Source organism: Myxine glutinosa, chromosome 6 (assembly GCF_964187855.1).
Source record: "Myxine glutinosa chromosome 6, kmMyxGlut1.1, whole genome shotgun sequence".
Classification (NCBI taxonomy): domain Eukaryota; kingdom Metazoa; phylum Chordata; class Myxini; order Myxiniformes; family Myxinidae; genus Myxine; species Myxine glutinosa.
The window spans coordinates 90,328,026-90,349,810 of NC_136266.1; the positions used below are offsets into that span (position 1 = coordinate 90,328,026).

General features: G+C 41.8%; 1 protein-coding gene across 3 annotated transcripts in view; it reads left to right on the forward strand.

Annotated features, from left to right (window-relative positions):
• Window positions 1–3,762: 3,762 nt before the first annotated feature.
• LOC137430093 (protein DBF4 homolog A) overlaps window positions 3,763–21,785 on the forward strand; it is a 31,089-nt gene continuing 13,066 nt past the window's right edge. For 2 of the 3 annotated variants that reach the window (XM_068120639.2, XM_078780133.1), the window contains exons 1-11: window positions 3,763–3,829; window positions 7,367–7,485; window positions 8,777–8,914; window positions 13,175–13,213; window positions 13,436–13,502; window positions 13,817–13,890; window positions 18,181–18,220; window positions 18,607–18,652; window positions 18,966–19,103; window positions 19,274–19,391; window positions 19,557–19,663. In XM_068120639.2, coding sequence (XP_067976740.1) covers window positions 3,772–3,829; window positions 7,367–7,485; window positions 8,777–8,914; window positions 13,175–13,213; window positions 13,436–13,502; window positions 13,817–13,890; window positions 18,181–18,220; window positions 18,607–18,652; window positions 18,966–19,103; window positions 19,274–19,391; window positions 19,557–19,663 — 944 coding nt within the window. In that variant the 5' untranslated portion in view covers window positions 3,763–3,771. The remainder of the gene's footprint in view (window positions 3,830–7,366; window positions 7,486–8,776; window positions 8,915–13,174; window positions 13,214–13,435; window positions 13,503–13,816; window positions 13,891–18,180; window positions 18,221–18,606; window positions 18,653–18,965; window positions 19,104–19,273; window positions 19,392–19,556; window positions 19,664–21,785) is intronic. The other variant, XM_078780132.1, reaches the window with a different exon arrangement.

Below are 21,785 nucleotides of genomic sequence, written 5' to 3' on the forward strand. Positions count from 1 at the left end.
GAGCTGGGGGTCCACTGAACAATCAGCATTCCAGACCTCTAAGGATCTGCTCAAATCATCCAATGTTCTCATTCATTTTGATCCAGAGAAGGATCTTGTGCTGACATGCGATGCCTGTCAGTATGGAGTGGGGAGTGTATTATCACACGTGATGCCTGATGGTACGGAAAGACCTGTTGCATTTGCATCCAGAACGTTGTCCCCGGCAGAGAAGAACTATTCCCAACTTGACAAGGAAGGATTGGGAATCGTTTTCGGCGTCAGCAAATTTCGCCAGTATCTTCTTGGACATCATTTCACGATTTGCACTGATCACAAGCCGCTGATCAGTCTGTTTGGTCCAACCAAGGCGACATCTGACACACTACCGCCCAGAATCATCCGCTGGTCCCTGTTTCTCGCTGCTTATGACTACACCATATGTTATAAGCCCGGTTCATCTATCACAAATGCAGATGCCATGAGTCGGTTACCCCTTCCAGAATCCGTTAATGATTCGCCTACACCAGGATCCATTATCGCACTGATGGATCATCTGGAAGATTGTGCTGTCGATTCCGGCCAGATCCGCACTCATACTCGACGAGACCCCGTTCTGTCCAGCACTGTCCAGGCTGTACAGCTTGGATGGCATTTGCTACCTGAGGGTGACCCAGCTTTTGTGGCTTTTAAAGCACGTAAAAACGAACTCAGCGTGGAAAATGGTTGCCTACTCTGGGGATGTCGTGTCGTGATCCCGGAAAATCTGCGTTCCAGGGTCATGGATGAAATCCATGACTGTCACCCCGGGATTGTGAAGATGAAGTCACTCGCTAGAAACTATGTGTGGTGGCCGAATCTTGATGCTGATATCGAACATCATGTTCGACATTGTTACCCCTGCCAGAGCACCCGGAATACACCTGCAAAAGCGCCACTGCATCCCTGGGAATGGCCCAGCGAACCATGGCATCGCCTACATCTCGATTATGCCGGGCCTATTAACGGCAGCATGATTCTAATAATTACAGACGCGCACACAAAATGGATTGATGCCTATGTGACGCATGGTAGGTACTACGTCAGCCATTGTCATCGAAAGACTCAGACGCTGTTTCGCCACTCATGGTCTGCCCAGGATGATCGTGAGTGATAACGGTTCGTGATTTTCCAGGACGGAGTTCGCCGAGTTCACACGTCGGAACGGCATCAAACATAAGTTTGTCAGCCCACATCACCAGGCTTCAAATGGCTTGGCCGAACGATCCGTAGGAATCATTAAATCCGGATTGCGGAAACTTCAGGAGGGAACCCTGGAAACAAAGCTTTCTCGTCTCCTGTTCAAATACCGCATCACGCCACAATCAACAACCGGTGCAGCTCCGTCTGAGTTATTGATGAAACGACACTTGAGATCGACACTTGACAATCTCAAACCAGACATATCATCAAATGTTTATCAGAGCCAGCTCAATCAAAAGTTGGTACACGATAAGACGTCCAACAGTCGCTGTATCAACATTGGAGATCCAGTGTTTGCCCGAAATGTTGGTGCAGGTGTGACGTGGCTACCGGGGGACATCATCGAGAAGCCAGGTCCACTGTCCGGCGTGATTCGCCTGCAGGACGGCCGCGAAATTCGTCGACATCAGGACTACATAACCTACCGTCACTGTGAGTCGATAGAGCCTGCAGCATCGTCACAGTCAGAACAACAGTTCGACCCGCCACTGCCGGAGATCGTCGTGGCCACTCCAGCCGGCTCGGATGCCCCGAAAACCTCTGCGAACGCTACACCCTTCGTGGAGACCAAAGGAATCACCTCGGACTCTGTATCCACTGGTACACCGTGACCCAAAGGAATCACCTCGGACTCTGTATCCACTGGTACACCGCGACGCTCAATGCGTGAGAAAAAAGCACCCGACCGGTTGAATCTTTGAACATGTTTTTTTTCACGTTGACACGTTATATTTTCACGTTGACACACGTTCTATTTTCACGGTGACACATGTTCTACTTTCACGTATTTTCATTATTCTCATAATCGTTTGCACACATATTTTCACATGTTTTGGAAATGTTGCTTTTGAAATATCAATTCTGGAAATCTAGCACGTATTGTTCTTGGTAATTTTGGATTTAAAGGGGAGGATGTCATGTATGAGGTGCAAATATTCACCGTTGTATCCCTACACCGTGACCGCATGTGTATCCCTACGCCCCAGTTCGGATGGCGCTGCAGTTAATCGGGCCTGTATCAGCAGAGTCAATAAACGTGTGCTACAATCAATCGTAGTTTGTCGAGATACCTTACAGAGACCTTATATAGACAGGTGTGTGCCTTTCCAAATCATGTCCAATCAATTGAATTTACCACAGGTGGACTCCAATAAAGGTGTAGAAACATCTCAAAGATGATCAAGAGAAATGGGAGGCACCTGAGGTAAATTTCAAGTGTCATAGCAAAGGGTATGAATACTTATGTCAATGTGATATTTCAGTATTTTATTTTTTAATAAATTTGCAAAACTTTCTAAAATCCTGTTTTCTCTTTGTCATTATGGGGTATTGAGTGTAGATTGATGAGGGAAAAAATGAATTTAAACGATTTCAGCATAAGGCTGCAACATAACAAAATGTGAAAAGAGTGAAGGGGTCTGAATACTTTCTGAATGCACTGTATATATTTCAACAAGAGTTTTCTCCTTACACTGATGGAAGCTAGCAGTGGGCCTTGTAGTAGAGGGTTCAAGAAAAGTGGCTCTTCCAGCAGGTCTTTCCCTGGGTGGGGACCATTTGTTCTGGTCATTTCAATTGTATACCAGGCCTTCAGCATTTCCTGATAAAAAGAAGGCAATGGGTCACTGGAAATGTTTTTGCAGTTGATACTGAAAATTTGCCTTTCATACACTAGGCCGATTCAATACTGAAAATTTGCCTTTCATACACTAGGCCGAGCACTTTACTGAAAAAGTACGATGCCAGTGCATGTACACCATTGTGGTGTTGGGTTCGCATAAAGGTATCTTTTAATTGCCTGTAGGCTGAAGGTGTAAACGTGGCTTCGAATGCAATGAAAGCCCTGTCCACCTTCTATCCAGCAAGAGGCACGCTTAGGATTCCACGAGATACCCAATGCTTTCCATTCCAAAAGCAGTCCACCAACTTCCTTTGCATCTTAGCCAGAAACCAATCAGGAACACTTGTGCAAAAAAGCCTGAACAACAGTTTGGGAAGGACAAATTGTTTCAGTGAAAGAGTTCTCCTATGTAAAGATAGGATCCTTAATAATCCATTCCAATCTCTCAGCTTCACCTGCATTTTCCCTTCTAGAATGCTCCAATAATTGCGAATTGATGAGTCGTAGTGGTGGTGGTGGTGGTGGTGGTGGTGGTTGCGTCGGCGGTGTCCGCGCTATGTCTGCGTCTTCACCTGCGATGTTGTTATCCCAATATCCAATATTTTAATAGGTGAAACTGCGAGGTCGAGGACCTTTTGGACTTGCCAGAACTATTGTATATTTGTCAATTTTTTCAATTGTTGATCGTGTGCCTGGGAACCCTCGTCAGTCCGGTAGGCGTGGCACATTTCAAATGGGCGGAGCTAAAAGCCACTTCCTTCCTGCCTAATCTTTTTCAGATATTAAACTGCAATTACATGTGTGGGTCGTTCGTCCCTAACATCCTAATAATATGTTTCTATGAAGAATAAAATGTATTAAACGAACAGATAAAATAAGTCAAAATAATTTCTCGTTTTGAATGGGTGATGGCAGTGCGCATGCGCTGAATGTTATTGAAAGAGCGCGAGCTTGAATACGAGTCGGCGGGTTTTCGTCTTTCTGCACGTAAGCGCCATCATTATTTACAGGTCTTTATAAACCAATAATTCCACCGATATTTATAATGTTCCTCATATTTTTCGCGATTCAACTATACTTTAGGTCTAAACTTTGAAAAGTCGAACTATTCTTTTACCGACGCCAGGATTTTAAACAATAGGATTGAGGAAGAGCTTTAAGTTCGAGTACAGTGTACAGTGTAGTGATATGTACGATACGTACGCAGTAAGCGAGACATGGTTTCGTGCAGAGAGCAATTGGACAGCACTAGAAAGCTACAAGTACAAGATGAAGAGGTGTGACAGGATAATTTGATGAGAAGTGGCGATCTGGGTAAAATACACTATACAGTATTTAGAAAGAGGGGATGTTGAGCCTTAGGAGGGATTTAATGGAGACTGTGGAAGATCCTGTGTGGACAGAGATTCAAAGTGGTGGGAGTAGTGAGGTACGTTAACAAATTGGTTTTATGAAGCAGTTTCTGATTGGATGGATGAGGGAATGGCTATGAATGTACTATGTAGTGTATCGACTTTCAGAAGGCATTTGATAAGGTACCGCACAGGTGGTTGTTGGGTAAGGTGAGGGCTTGTGGAGTGGCTGGTCAGGTAGCTACCTGGATTGGAAACTGGATTAGTGATTGGTAGTAAAGAGTGGCTGTGAGTGGGAGGATGTCTTGCTGTGAGGATTAAGTAGTGGGTACTTGTGGCTCAGTACTTGAACCATTATTATTCATAATTCACATCAATGATTTCCGTAGTGGGGTGAAGAGGACGCGTTACAAATTTGCAGATTTGGTAAACTATTGCATTGGCACATTCAGTTTAACCTGAAGAAATGTAAGGTGCTGAGGATGGGTAAGAATCAACATGCTAAAATACGCAATTTGGTGTCTGTCTGTGTCTGTCTGACGATTTTTGACCGCGATACATTCGCTCGTTACTTACCCAATCTCAACCAAACTTGACATTAGGACGAAGGGTCACACATTGAAGGTTGTAGCGAATTCATTATGTATTTATTCACCGATTGCTGCATCAGCATTGATATTCAAATGTGGTTACAACAACAACAACAACATGCATTTTAAAGGCCATTTTCCCTACTAGAGCAGGGGTTAGACTTGCGGTCCCCATGACAATCTTCTCCATTTTGCCCTATTTTCTGCATCTCTCCTTGTTAACCCCCTTGCCCGCATTTCTTCTTCCACCATCTTTAGCCAAGTCTTTCTCGGTCTTCCCCGTCCTCTACTTCCTTCTACATTCATTTCCATTACTCTTCTACATTCATTTCCATTACTCTTCTCAACCAGTCACTTTCATCCTTCCTCAACACATGACCAAACCATCTCAACCTGTTCCGCTTCACAGCATCAATCACAGGCTTTATTCCCATCATCTTTCGCAATTCATCATTTGTCTTCCTCTCTCTCAACGATACTCCGCACATCCGTCGAACCATTCGCATTTCCACCCTTTCCAACCTTCGTTGCTGCTCTACATTCATTACCCATGTCTCGCTCCCATAAGTCATAACACTTCTCACACATGCAGCATACACCTTTCCCTTCAGCTTCAACGACACTCCCCTCATCATCAGCACGCCACTCAGTTCCCGCAACTTCTTCCATGCACATCTCACTCTAGCAACCGTTGCCGAGTCTGATCCACCTTCTCCATTCAGCATGTCTCCGAGGTAGCAAAATGTTTTTACACCTTCCAGCTTCACGCCGTCTCCAAGATCCAACTCAACATTTCCTCCATCTGCAGCTCCCTCTGTGCACACCTTACATTTGAATGTAGCTGCCACACTGGTTAATGACCCTCTCAGACCACTACAGTTTTGATGAACCCACTCAGCGCACATTGTACATTGAATGGAGTTCACTCCGACACCCTTCCTACACACAGCACAGGGCTACTTCCCAGTTCTTTCCACCTCACCACATGCTTTACCACTTGCCATCACCTTCGTCTTTCCGATATACACCTTCAGACCTTTTGTCTCCATACATTCCTTCCACTTGTTCATCTTTTCCTTAAGTCCATCCATACTTTCCGCAATCAACACCAGATCATCTGCATACAACAACTCCCACGGTAAACCCTCCTTTACATTCTGAGCCAGCACCTCCATCACAGCTACAAATAGTAGTGGACTTAGTACCGACCCCTGATGCACTCCCACCTTCACCTCAAACTCACCACTGTTCCCGTCCTTCGTCCTTACAGCTGTGCGCGCTCTATTGTACATTGCCATCACTACTCTGATCAACCATTCCTCCACTCCTAACTTCCTCAATGCCCATGTCAATACTTTGCGTGGAACCCTATCGAATGCTTTCTCCAGATCAACAAACCCAAGAAACAACTTCTTCCTCTTCTCCATGTACTTCTCCTGCAACTGCCTCACAATGAAAAGCGCGTCTGTCGTTCCTCTTCCTGGCATAAATCCAAACTGCATTTCGTCGATCTTCACTTTCTTCCTTATCCTCCTCTCCAACACCCTTTCCAATACCTTCATTCCATGCTCCAATAACTTTATCGCTCGGTACGAGCCACACTCCAGAGGGTCACCTTTCCCCTTGTATAGAGGGACGAGGGTACTCAGTTCCCAATCACTGGAATGCGGCTTCTTTCACCACCAGATTACAGATCTCTGTCATTCTCTTCACACCCCAACTTCCCGCTGCCTTCAACATATCTCCCACAACTCCCGTCGGCCCTCCCGCTTTTCTACCCTTCATTGCTTTTATCGCTTCCATAACTTCCTTCTCAGGAAGAAGTTTAGGACAACTTCTGGACAACTCTTCAGTTGAATCTGCTTCGTCAGAGTTGGTATACAGCCATTTAAGGAGCAGGTACAGGCTATCAGGGACACATGTTTCTGCGGCAGAAATGTTGATATCATCATAGGTACCAATGCCCTTTACATGATCGAGATCCGCTTTGATTTTGGTACACACATCGCTTAGTGCTTGAAAGAATAGTTGATCATGAGAAGGACCACAAGGCACATATTCAAATGATAGAAGATATTCAAATGATATTTAATATATAATATCAAATATATATATAATATCATATCTATTATATATAAATATATATATAATAGATATATAATATCAAATGATAGAAGATATTCAAATGATATTTAATATATAATATCAAATATATATATAATATCATATCTATTATATATAAATATATATATAATAGATATATAATATCAAATGATAGAAGATATTTGAAGATATTCAAATGTGGTTGTTGATAATTATTTTGTGAACAAAACAAAAAAGTGTTTGTTGCGGTGTGGAAACTCCAGTGAGTTTTGGGAGCAAATCTGAATGCAAGCATAACCAAGTGGTTTTCAGGCAACTCTCTTCGTGTTGATTACGTCATGTGTGGACAGATGAGTACTTCTGTAAAATGTGTAATTGCCTCCCCCCCCTTACCCCATAGTTATCAATCTCTAAGATGTTTGTTTTGTATGTGATATTTTATGTATGTATTTATTTATTTATTTTTGTCCTGTCTGTAGAAAGGATGCGGAAAGCCAGCCATTTGGCCCCTTTGCATGGCAAGCGGTTCTTCTTGGATGATGTACTCAGCCCCCAAATTGCAAAATTCATGAAGAAAGAACTGCAACAGCTGGGAGGGGTAAGGAGCTTGTGTACAAACTGACAGCTCATTGTAACTGTTGAAGTGCTGCGCACCATCTGATCTACCATTGCTTTAAAAAATAATTCTCAGATCATGGTGGTTAAAAAAAAAAAAAAAACACCTTTAGAGGCCATTTTTCCCTGCAAAGCGGGGGTTGGCCTTTTTCGGGAACCGTGGTTGTTGTTTTTTTTTTTTTTTTTTGGTCCCCTTTTTGAAGCGATGTTTTACGGCCGGATGCCCTTCCTGCCGCCAACCCTTTTTGCCGCCTTTTACGACAAGCAGGGAATTACCAGTGAACTGGTACTCAATTAGCTGACCTCGGAAGGATGACAGGCTGAGTCAACCCCCCTGGCGTTAATTCAGCGATCGACCGGGATTCGAACCCAGGATCCTGGGATCCTAAGCTGGCACCCTAGCCGCTAGCCCAACACCAGATCATGGTGGTTCATCCTCCTATTTGAATGTTTTGGCTAAATTTAAAGAGTTCAACTTAATGCACTGGAGGCCTGATAAGGATGTAGAAAGGAATAAAGTGAAGTCAATGGGCACCATATTCCATAAACAAAAATAAAATTTTAATTTTATTCCATAAACAAACTCGAGTGAAGTCAATGGCATGCAATTGTAAATCCCCACTCTTCCCACCTAAAGCAAGGGGAAATGCTTTTGGGGGAAAAAAAAATGGAGGGTTATTGTAATCGGCTCAGTCCATCTGTGTCTCTGTCCGTCCGTCGCGATATCCCCTAAAAGCTTGTGCAGGAATTCACCAAACTTTATAGTTATGATCACCACATGGCAAGAAAGTGTGAGAGCAGTATCAGTTTTGGCCCTACCCCCCTGTGGTAGGATCAAAATTCAAAAGGTCAAACTGCAATACATTAAAAAGGATTTTAAAATGAAACTTTGTATATGAAATCAACTTTGGGAGACGCATGGAATATGTAAGGAGTTCTTGGATTTGACAACTGGTTCATGGCCAGGTTTGGGGACTTAGGGTCACAGGGGTCAAAACACAATTTTCTTTTTCAACTCAAAATTTGATATTGCGTCATTGTTGGTAGAACTTTTTTTCCATCTCTCAACTTTGCTTTCGGTGGGAAACATGGGCATTTGCGATGGCATGCCATTCACTCCGCTCTAGTTAAACTTTTTTTGTGAATACAGTACTGTGTATGTTTAATTTCATGAGAGACATGTTTACCATGTCCAAAACAACTAACTGCTACTGTCGTTGGATTGCCTAGTACCTAAAGACGGGATTGTCTGACTTTCCAAATTGTCGGTGCAGGTAATCGAGCGATTCTGGAGCAAGGATGTGGGCTATGTCATCACTAATCGGAAAGAGACAAAACCTTTGCCGGAATCTTCCAGTCAACCTGCCTTGGCTGCACAGACTGCAGTCAAACCTATACATACTTTTTTGCAGGTGTGGTCATCAAATACTATTTTATTGAATGACCGTGGCTGCACAATGCGCAATCTTAAATGGTTTGACTGCAATAAACGGTTTGACTAATCAGGATGAAATACTGTTCCAGTGGCTTGCGGTTATTACTTGCAAAATCGAAGATTTTTCAAGTATATTGGTCGGTTGTGTTTGTGGTTCTGTCTGTTTGTCTGTTTGTTTGTCACCGGCCTACAGGTCACAATTTTCAACCGATCTTCACCAAACTTCACCAAATGGTAGAGTTGGTCAAAAGCAAGAAGCCTATTGTTTTTGGGGTCAATAGGTCAAAAGGTCAACATAGGCCAAAGGTCACCAACTTTGCTAAATTTCTAAAATCCTCAATTTTCATCCGATTGACTTGAAATTTGAAGAGGACTTGCATATCTGGTCACTGAATTCAACCACCAAGTATTTTTGAGGTCATTTTTTGAGGTCATTTTTGAGGAATTATATTTTCGGTGAACATAGGCCAAAAGGTCAACATAGGCCAAATTTTCATCCAATTGACTTGAAATTTGAAGAGGACTTGCATATCTGGTCACTGAATTCAACCACCAAGTATTCTTGAGGTCAACAAAGGACAAATGGTCAACATAGGCCAAATTTCTAAAATCCTCAATTTTCATCCAATTGACTTGAAATTTGAAAAGGACTTGCATATCTCATCACTAAATTCAACCACAAATTATATTTTCGGTGAACATAGGCCAAAAGGTCAACATAGGCCAAATTTCTAAAATCCTCAATTTTCATCCAATTGACTTGAAATTTGAAGAGGACTTGCATATCTGGTCACTGAATTCAACCACCAAGTATCCTTGAGGTAAACATAGGCCAAAAGGTCAACATAGGCCAAATTTCTAAAATCCTCAATTTTCATCCAATTGACTTGAAATTTGAAGAGGACTTGCATATCTGGTCACTGAATTCAACCACCAAGTATTCTTGAGGTCAACAAAGGCCAAATGGTCAACATAGGCCATATTTCTAAAATCCTCAATTTTCATCCAATTGAATTGAAATTTGACAAGGACTTGCATATCTGGTCACTGAATTCAACCACAAATTCTATTTTAGGTGAACATAGGCCAAAAGGTCAACATAGGCCAAAAGGTCAACATAGGCCAAATTTCTAAAATCCTCAATTTTCATACAATTGACTTGAAATTTGAAGAGGACTTGCATATCGAGTCACTAAATAGGGAAACTAACTAGTTTTGAGGTCAAAAGGTCAAAGGTCAACTCAAGGTCATCCTTCCAAAATCATCATTTTTCATCTAAAAAATCGTCAATTTCCATCCTGTTGACCCGAGCTTTGATCAAGATTGTAAATTTTAATCTTCATGAAATGGAAAATTTGCTGTATCAATGGAAAACTTGGGGGGGGGGGGGGGGGGTTTGCAAGTATCATGCTACGCATGACGTCTTCTTGTTTATTTATTTATTATTATTATTCGTAAAATTAGCATGTGATGAACGTGATGGCCGCCACTGCTATTTTGTTGAATTTATCTGTGCTTCAGGATAAAATAACAATACAGTGAGCCATTGTGGGGCACAAGGCTAGCTTGTGGGGAAAACTTGTGAACTGCTGACTAAACATGGCACTGCTAAACTGCTTCTTTTTTTTCCCAACTAAACATGGTACATAGATGTATTGTGACGCAAAGATGAACTGAGTATATTTTGGGGTCAAAGGTCATGCAGAGGCATTATGCTTTCAGGTTGTTCTTCCATGTGTGATGATTTTGTTACCTCAGTAACTTGTGAATTGCTCAAGTGCTTTTGATCAAACTTGGTAGAAGTATGTACTATGATGCAAAGATGAACTGATTCAATTTTTGTCTCAAAGGTCATGTGACCTTTGTCTGAAAGTAGCAGTTTTTTTGTTACCGTGAACCGCTGAATGGATTTTGAACAAATTTGGTATAACTATTGACTGTAATACAAAGATAAACCGACTCTATTTTAGATTGATCAGGTAAAAAGTCATGTGCCTTTTGAAAATCAGTTTGTCGACCATAACTCGAGAATAGAAGCATCTGACTTTGTCTCCCTTTTACTTACCTGTCTTTTCTATCTGATATGCTCTCTATCTCTCTCTTTCTCGCTTTCTCTCGCTCTCTCAAAGGACTTTCAATGTTTCATCTGAACTTTAATTGATATCAAACAAACATCAGTGTGCTTACATTTAACGTGGGTGAAGGCTTATACATTGGCGCGTTCACGTCAAATTCTACTTTCTATTTCTTTACCCTCGCCAGAGGAGAGGGTATTGCATTTGAGTCCGTTTGTTTGTTACTTGGCAAAAAAAAAAATATATATTTGCAAGTATGTTGCTCACTCTGGTTTGTGTTTGTTTGTTTGTGTGTGTTTGTGTGTGTGTTTGTTACTTGCAAAATCGAAGATTTTTCAAGTATATTGGTCGGTTGCGTTTGTGGTTCTGTCTGTCTGTCTGTTTGTTTGTCTGTTTGTCTGTTTGTCTGTTTGTCACTGGCCTACAGGTCACAATTCTGAACCGATCGTCATGAAACTTCACCAAGTTGTATAGGTCGTCCCAAATGAGAAGCCTATTGTTTTTGGGGTCAAAGGTCATCTGGAGGTCAAATTTCTAAAATCGCCATTTTAAATCCGATTAACTTGAAAATTGAATAGCTTTTGTATATTGTCACTAAATTGGGAAATTAACTTTTTGAGGTCAAAGGTCAACTCAAGGTCAAATTTTCAAAATCATAAATTTTCATCTGAAAAGCCATCAATTTTCAACCGTTTTTAAGGTCAAAGGTCAACTCAAGGTCAATTTTTAAAAATCATCAATTTTCATCTAAAAAGCCATCAATTTTCAACCGATTGACTTGAACATTGAACAGCATTTGCATATCGAGTCACTAAATTGGGAAAAATACTATTTTTGAGGTCAAACGGTCAAAGGTCAACTCAAGGTCAACTTTTAAAAATCATCAATTTTCATCTAAAAAGCTGTCAATTCTCAACCGATTGAGTTGAAAATTGAACAGCATTTGCATATCGAGTAACTAAATTGGGAAACTATTTTTGGGGTCAAAAGGTCAACATAGGCCAAAGGTCAACCACTTTTTTCAAATTTCTAAAATCCTCAATTTTAATCCGATTGACTTGAAATTTGAATAGGATTTACATATCGGCAAAATGAATTCAACCACCATCTATTTTTGAGATCAGCGTAGGCTAAAAGGTCAACATAGACCAAAGGTCAACCACTTTTTTTGAATTTCTAAAAGCCTCAATTTTCATCTGATTGACTTGAAATTTGAATTGGATTTTCATATCGGCTTACTGAATTCAACCACCAATTATTTGTGAGGTCAAAAGGATTCTCTATTGAGTGCCATTCTACTTTGTTCTGTTTTGCCAAGTGTCGCTCTATGAGTGATTTTTCATTTTTCTGTTTGTTTGTTTGTCTGTTTGTCCGCACAGAATAAATATGATTTTCTCTGCAACCGTTGGTCCGATTGACAGGAAATTTTCACCATAGGTGCAACTCCACCTGTATAATTTTTTTAAATGATAATTATGACGTCAAAGGTCACGTGGTTCGGCCGCCATCTTGGAAAAATCTAAAAACTTTGCACCTCTATATCTCGGAAAGTGTTGAATAGAAAAAATTGAGATATGGCTCATTGTAAAGAACTCTCCATGGGGAATAAAATATGTTAATGATGATGTCATAGGTGCCTCCATTATGACGTCATAATTCGACAAGTACAAAACTTCATCCGATCAAGATGAAATTTCTTGAGCATAATCTCGGAATAAATTAGTTTAGAAAAAAAATAATGATCTCATCGGTCACGTGGTTCGGCCGCCATATTTGTTTTAACACAAAAGCCTTAAAAACCACTGAAAATACATCCTGGTGAGGGTTTGCAATCTCTGATTGCTCTTTTTCTTGTTTTGTTTGGTTTTTTTACTTTGAGGGCTTATGTTTTCTTGGCAAAGATTTCAGGCTTTTAATGTATTTGGTCCATCAGGGCCTAGGGGTAACAAAATACTGCCCAGGGTAATAATGTTAACATGTATTGTTCCTCTACTTGGTGCTGCCAATATGTTTCGCAGACAAAATTAAATATTTAGTACTGGATATTTTCTACTGTGATTCACAAACATTGTGAAAAGATGAAACGCCCCTCTTCGGAAATATGTTATTCTTGGTTCTGATCCACCTTGTTCTGTTTTTTTTTTTTTTTTTTTTTTTTACAGACGAGTCGGGGGAAGCAACTTGCGAATAAAGTAATACAGGTTTGTCTCCCTTTTTAAGTTATAATTTGTAAACTGAGCATTTGCTAAACATTTTTTAATGATGCTACAGCTGTTGTTTTTTTAAATGGTGGTTACAATGTTATTATGCTTGATTTAATTGCTCCATTGTTGGCTGAAACCTTAATGTCCTTGCTTTGTTGGTTTTTATACCATTGTTTATCAATATGCTATTTGGCCAAGTAGAGCACTTATGTCCTACAGGAAGGATGTAGCCACAATCTTCTTGCCAGTGCACGATCATGGGGAACAAAAGTCATTCACGTGAAAGGTATCTTTATTCTTCTTGATCTTTGTACACAGATCAACGAGCTTCTGTTTATGGTGGTCCATGATAATTTCCTGGGGAGAACTCTTCCTTAGAGTTCTTGCATGTATTTGCAGTGAAATGCAGTTCTCGCATATCCACTTGCTTGTATGGAGTGTGTATGTTTGCTAGGCCACATACTCGTATGTTTCCGGGAGGGGTGGGGGTGGTTTGGGCGAGTTAATCTTTCATTTTCATATTTTGATCAACTTGAAAATTATGTTAGTTGCATTTCACACATTTGTTTTTTGACATTATTTCTTAATGCAACTTGTCAGTTGCTATGCAGTACATCAAAGAGAAAAAGAAGGAGCAGGTGAAATCTAAAGTGGTTGCAACTGGTGAGATCAATGTAAGTTTGTTTCCAGTAAAAATTACATTCTCACAATGTAGATCACTGCACTGCATTTTCAGTACAATGCATTAAAAAAGTGTACAATAACTGAGCTTCCAATTTCTGCTGCTCAGGATGCTGTTTGAGTTTTTATTACCCTGTTAAAAACTACTCTATACTGTGCAAGGGCTGGCAAGACGGCCTAGAGATATGCACACTCGGCGCTAATCTGTCTAGCCTGAGTTCGGTTCCCGACCCAGCTACAAACTGTCATCCCAGTGTTTCATAGGCAGGGTGATTCATCAATGTGTGGGCCATCTCTGATGGATGTTAAACTGGGCGTCCTGTCTGCTGGCATTAGTTGTTGGACGTTAAAGAGCCCATGTTGTCCTTTGCAAAGAGTAGGTGAGCGATCGTCGGCACAATGGTGATATTTCAAATTCTTGCTGGGAAGGCAATGGCAAACCACTCAGTATAAACACTGCCAAGAAACTGCTTCGGCAGCACTGATGCTCTGTATCAGAGAATGGTACATCAGAATATTGTGTATGATGAGGCATTAAATGGGTATGAGTAATATTTAGAAGAAAATATTTACAAAACTGCTTCAAATTTGTGTATTTATATTGCAAAATGTAGGGTTAGCTTTATGTGTCTTCTACAAGAAGTGGTTGCAACATCTTGTTGCAACTGTGAAGTTGCAACTTTACATATGGGCAGGGTACAGCCCAAAGTACCCCGTGCACTCCCTCTCGTCAAAACTCAAGGTGGGGAACCCGATCGAAGAAAGGGTGGAAATCACTCCATTTATGACGACGAAACGTCTGATGCCCCACGTGGAGATCGGTTTCTGAGGTTTGGGACATGGAATGTAGGGACAATGACAGGGGGATCAGGAGAAGTGGTGGAAGTATTGGTCAGAAGAAGAGTGGACGTGTTGTGTGCAGGAGACGAGATGGAAGGGAAGTGGTGTGAGAATGGTGAAGGATAGGCAGGGACAGAAATACCAGTTTGTGTGGAAAGGGTGCCCGGAAGGCGTGCATGGTGTCGGTGTCCTGTTTTCTGAGGAGTTTGTAGACAGTGTGGCGAGTGTGACGAGAGTGAGTGAAAGGTTGATGGTAAAAATGATGATTGGAAAGCTCTTGGTGAACGTCATCTCAGGATATGCTCCGCAGATCGGTCGGAGCGATGAAGAGAGGGAAAAGTTCTGGTGTGCGATAGAGAAGCTGATGGAAAACGTGAAAGATGAGGAAGTTGTTGTGGTAGGAGACCTAAATGGGCATGTGGGAAGGAGTACGGACGGTTTTGAAGGAGTTCATGGGGGTTACGGATATTTGTGTGAGGAATGGAGAAGGTGAAAGGATTTTGGAGTTTGCTGATGGAGCTGGTTTGTTGATTTGTAATACTCAGTTCCAGAAAGAGGATAATAAGCTTGTTACATACACGTCAGGTGGGTCGATGACAACCGTTCACTACCTGATGGTGCGTAGGTGAGATAGGGGGTACCTCCGGGACACAAAGGTGATCCCGGGGTAGGAGGCTGTTTCACAGGACCACTTGGTTGTCTGCGACATAAGGGTGAAAGGTGCAAGGAGAGCTCGGCGGGTGAAGTACTAACCGAGAATGAAGGTGTGGATGTTGAAAGAGGTGACAGTGAGGGAGGCATTAAAAGAGAGGCTGAGTATGGCAGAGGATGATGTGGTTGAGCTTGAAAGTGGTTGGATGTCAATGAAAGATGGTCTGTTGGGAGCCGTTGGTGAGGTATGTGGATGGACGAAAGGACCACCGAGGCACTCGGAAACATGGTGGTGGGATGATGAAGTTGGAAATAGGATTGACGAGAAGAGGAAGAAGTTCAAGGAGTGGCAGAAGGCGAAGGGTACGGGGGCAGAAAAGGCAGAACATGAAGGTTATAAGGCTGCAAAGAAAGAGGTAGCAAAGGCGCAGGAGGCATGTAGGAAAATGTTCGGAGAACGCTTGGATTCGGAAGAGGGTCAGAGAGTGGTATTCAGGATTGCAAAGCAGATAGCGAAAGAGAGGTGCTATGTGATGGGGGTGAGTTGCTTGAAGGATGAAGTGGGACAAATCGTTGTGGACCCAGATGGAACTAAAGGAAGATGGAAGAGATATATGGAAATGCTGTTGAATGCAGAGAATGAATGGGACTGCAACATCGAGAGTAACCCCGTTTTAGGACCGGTAGAGAAGATAACTGAGAAGGAAGTTGAGGAAGCGATAAAAGCAATGAAGAGTAGAAAAGCGGGAGGGCCGACGGGAGTTGTGGGAGATATGTTGAAGGCAGCGGGAAGTTGGGGTGTGAAGAGAATGACAGAGATCTGTAATCTGGTGGTTGGATCTTGAAAGAAGGCCGCATTCCAGTGGTTTGGGAACTGAGTACCCTCGTCCCTTTATACAAGGGGAAAGGTGACCCTCTGGACAGTGGCTCGTATCGAGCGATAAAGTTATTGGAGCATGGAATGAAGGTATTGGAAAGGGTGTTGGAGAGTAGGATAAGGAAGAAAGTGAAGATCGACGAAATGCAGTTTGGATTTATGCCAGGAAGAGGAACGTCAGACGCGCTTTTTATTGTAAGGCGGTTGCAGGAGAAGTACATGGAGAAGAGGAAGAAGGTGTTTCTTGGGTTTGTTGATCTGGAGAAAGCATTCGATAGGGTTCCACGCGAAGTACTGACATGGGCATTGAGGAAGTTAGGAGTTGAGGAATGGTTGATCAGAGTAGTGATGGCAATGTACGAGAGAGCGCGCACAGCTGTAAGGATGAAGGACAGGAACAGTGTTGAGTTTGAGGTGAAGGTGGGAGTGCATCAGGGGTTGGCATTAAGTCCACTACTATTTGTAGCTGTGATTGAGGTGCTGGCTTGGAATGTAAAGCAGGGTTTACCGTGGAAGTTGTTGTATGCAGATGATCTGGTGTTGATTGCGGAAAGTATGGAGGGACTGAAGGAGAAGATGAACAAGTGGAAGGAATGTATGGAGACAAAAGGTCTGAGGGTGAAATATCAGAAAAACGAAGGTGATGGCAAGTGGTAAAGCATGTGGTGAGGTGGAAAGAACTGGGAAGTGTCCGTGTGCTGTGTGCAGGAAGGGTGTCGGAGTGAACTCCATTCAATGTACAATGTGCACTGAGTGTGTTCATCAAAAATGTAGTGGTCTGAGAGGGTCATTAACCAGTGTGGCAGTTACATTCAAGTGTAAGGTGTGCACGGAGCGAGCTGCAGATGGAGGAAATGTTAAGTTGGATCTTGGAGACGGCGTGAAGCTGGAAGGTGTGAAAACATTTTGCTACCTAGGAGACATGCTGAAATGGAGAAGGTGGATCAGACTCGGCAACGGTTGCTCGAGTGAGATGTGCATGGAAGAAGTTTCGGGAACTGAGTGGCGTGCTGACGAGGAGGGGTGTCGTTGAAGCTGAAGGGAAAAGTGTATGCTGCATGTTTGAGAAGTGTTATGATTTATGGGAGCGAGACATGGGTAATGAATGTAGAGCAGCAATGAAGGCTGGAAAGGGTGGAAATGCGAATGGTTCGGTGGATGTGCGGAGTATCGTTGAGAGAGAGGAAGACAAATGATGAATTGCAAAAGATGATGGGAATAGAGCCTGTGATGGATGCTGTGAAGAGAAACAGGTTGAGATGTTTTGGTCATGTGTTGAGGAAGGATGAAAGTGACTGGTTGAGAAGAGTGATGGAAATGAATGTAGAAGGAAGTTGAGGATGGAGAAGACCGAGAAAGACTTGGCTAAAGGTGGTGGAAGAAGAAATGCAGGCCAAGGGTGTTAACAAGGGGAGATGCAGAAAATTGGGCAAAATGGAGAAGATCGTCATGGGTCCCGCAAGGCTAACCCCCGCTCTAACAGGGAAAATGGCCTTAAAATGCCCGTTGTTGTTTGTTGTTACAAGAAGTATATCTTCAGCAATATATATGTGTAATACTACTAGTACTACTACTAGTACTACTACTACTACTACTACTACGACTACTACTACTACTACGACCTACTACTACTACTACTACTACCAATCTACTACTCCTATTACCAGTCAATGTTATTCAAATCAATATTATTATCAAATCAATATCACAAATCGATCAATATTATTATATTTCCAATATTACCCCCACCAACTCTTCCCCTCTCCTCCCCCCCCCCCCCCCCCATGTTCTACGTTCAGTTAAATATATAAACAATATGGTCTCTGTGTTGAAGGCTGTTTGATAATTGTACTTTATTTGCAAAGAGGATGGTTAAGTTTTTGGCTTTAAATAAAACATTCACGTTTGCTTTCAGACGGTCTTAAAGTATGACCAGCAGAAGTACACTGTTCAAGGTACGATTCCAATTTGTGTATACCTCACCATCATTTATTCGTGTTTCCTGTTTAAGATTTTTAATGAGCTTGTCAAATAGTCATGGGGAGATGCATGTATTTTCCCTAAAATTTTATTCAATTAGTCCCCTACCGGTTTCTCCGGAGGGAACTATAGGTTTGCTCTCCCTCTGTCTGTCCCACCCGTATTTTTATTTTTATCCCTCACACCCTTTAACATATTCATTTGAAACTTGGTACATGGCTTTATTATGATAAGTTACAGAACAAGTTTGAGTTTCATGGCGTTTTGTCAATTTTTCATTTGTGCCCTTTTTGCTTTGGAAAATGTCATCGATAGGGAACGTGTATTGTAAAACAATTCTTGTTTTTTCTTGTTTTTAAAGGATCAAGGTTAAAGAAACCTTTTATAAAAGTTGAGGATTGTTCAAGGTAAGTTTTCATTATTATTTTATCACTTGATAATACTTTAATTTATTGCTTTTAATTATGATTAGTCTCTTGCTTTAAACAGAGTTTGAAATATTTGCTTTTACTTTTTTTTCTTTTCAATGACTATCATATGTTTACCATTGCTATCACTGGCCACTTATCTATTTTCAATGCATTCCAATAAACTGTGTAATTGTTGTTAACCATAAACATTGATGAACACTTGTTAAATGCCTCTCTATCTTGCTAAGCAAACGGTTGTTTTATTCGACTTTTTTTTTTTTTTTCGGGTCTTTATTCCCTTGCTTGTTAGGCGTTACCGTCCCGTGTTTGCACAACTGTCTCGATTCCCCGTTATCAACTATTGTTCCACAAATGGGCATTATCCAATAGAGCTGGAGAACAAACTTCAGGCCCAGCCAAAGCAAAAAACATCTGTGGATAATAACAGGTTGGTCATGTTGTATGTGGAACCCTGCAACACCAATGGAGAAGTGAACAAACACAGTCACATTTGGACAAAATGTTGTTCTTTTTCCCTTTCATGTCATCGGTTTTTGAAACATCATTCAAGCTTTTGATTCTGTTACTGTTGCATTTCTGTGTGGATCCTCACTGTAGCCGTAAAAATGAGCACCGAAAGGACAGGAGGGAAAATTGCATGCGGGAGCGAGGCGAGAGGCGCAAGAAATCTGGCTACTGTGAATGCTGCTGCATGAAGTTTGAAAACCTTAATGAGGTAGTTGCACTTTTTATTTTGTTTACTGTTTGTTTTCTATTTTTTGCTTACTCCAAATAAATTTCTGCAAAAAGGTGACGTTTCAAATTTTCTTCTTTCGACATTTTGCAAAGTAATAAAAATGGAAAAGTAACTTTTTAGATCTTTCTGCAAAACTCTTTGTAGCACCTGCAAGGTGAGAAACACAGATGTTTTATTGAGGACCCTGCCAACTATGAGGTGCTTGATGACATCATAAGAAATGTGTGTGAATCACAAACTCGGAAAAATAGGTGAGTCCAGTTGAGTGAACAATCATGCCTTTTTTCTGGCTCTTGTGCACTTTTACCCATTTTACCTCTCGCATACAAATGTGTTTAACTGTCTCATGATCTTCCAGTCTACCATTGCTGTTAGAGGGGTAATTGATTTTCATGCAAAATGTTTTTGTTCAATCAAAATGTCATTTTGAATTCTCTGAAATTGATAATGTATCTCTCATCGTTTTTATTTTATTTTTGCATATTGTGTTGAGGTTCATGGAGTAGCGAGAACACAGAATGGATCACGACGCAATCATAGAAATAGAATGGCACTCGGTAGATTGCATACCTCTGCCAGGCTGAACAGTTTACATTTTGTATCGCACTGATAGGCCAGATCTGGACATGAACCAAAATCGAATCTGCTTGTTCTTGTCACCGATCCAACTCATCCACCAAGTTTCCTCCTAATTCATCTGCAACTTTTTGAAATAGAATGATATATATCATTTTTGGCCCTGTAATCCAATGGTAAAGAATCACTTTTAGAAATTCTCTATTCTGGATTCGGAACTAGGCCATTTATATTAAGCAATTTCTTCACCAAAATTGAATTGATTCTTCCTTATCACACACCCAGCCTGTCCTTCAAGCTTGATCCGAATCCATCCACAACTTTTTGAGATATCCTGCTGTATATTGTTTTTGTTCTAATCACTCAATGGTGAAGATCACTTTAAAAATTCTAGTATCCAAATCTGGATCTTCACCAAAATGTAATCATTTCGGCCTGGTGACATACCCAACCTCTCCGCCAAATATCGTTCGAATCCGTCCACAATTTTTTGAGATATCCTGTTCACAGACAGACAGGGGTGAAAACATAACCGATGTCCATCTTCAGTGATGACGATTAAGAGAGAGGGAGGGGGGGGGGGGAGGGGGGGGGAAGCCCACCAGTGATGGAGATTAAGGACCAACAAACGCATGGTTGAGGAATAATATAGAGGAAGACTCTCTGCTCACCTTCACTTTTTTTAATTCCTCTTTTTTCCCGCCTCTGGAACAAACTCCCACACTCTCTTCAATCCCACTCCTCCGTCCAGGTCTTTAAAACAGCTGTTCACCACCATCTCTTATCTTGCCCCATCCAAAACCTTGATCTTTTCTAACCCCGTTAATACACCCCAAATCCACCTCTATCAATCTCAGACTTCATTCCTGAAATTCCTAGTAGTGTCAATTTGTTTTATCCTGTGTACCCCTTCCCTCCCCCCCCCCCCCCCCCCCCCCCAGCCATCTCCCTTCCACCGATCTCCCGATGTCCCTGTTCTCTACTGTTGTGCTTGTGTGCTGCCCTCTCTCTCCCCATCTTGTCTCCCCCACCCTTTATTGTTTTATGTGTCCGTTTATGTTTTCGTGTTTGACGTGCTAATGTGTGTTTAATGTGCTAGCTCTTACACGAGCCTCAATCTTGTATCCAAAAAAAAATAAAAAAGACTTGGAGAAATAATGGATGTTGGGGAAGAATGAGGGCAAGCGGAGGACACAAGAAGGTGAATAAGATCAATGCAGCTGCAAATTTTCAATCAAAGAAGTGGAATGAAAAACTGGAAAACTCAGAAAAGGTTGGGCGTGGAGAGGATTCATGCGTTTAGAAATCATCATTGCTGTAGATGGGGTGGACAGAGTACGGAAATGGCAGAGGGTGCAAGGCAAAACAGGAGCTGGTATAAGACAGAGAGACCACCAACCTGTCTGCCATGTGAAGGTGATATTCCTGGGGGGTTGGAAGCATAAAAGCAGTACACAGACAGTAGGAAATGGAGTTCTTGATCTAAAGTGCAATTCCACCACTAAGACTGGGTTCAGGCCTATCAAAATGGAGGAGACAATAGCCAGGGAGAGACAGAGTCAGGGACATCATGGAGGAGAAAGGATTCTGTTAAGCAGATGTCCGGTTTATCAGTAGCGGCCAGGGTTGAGAGATATGTCAGGTTGGAGTGGAGGCATCAGATATTTGAGATCCACACTATTAGGGATGTGGGAGGAGGCACTGTTCACAGGGTGGAGGAATGTGGAGAAGTGGTGAGGTGAGAGAATCTGGGAGGGGGGTGAGGCAAGCGGGAAGTTTGGAGGGGGTAGGATGAGG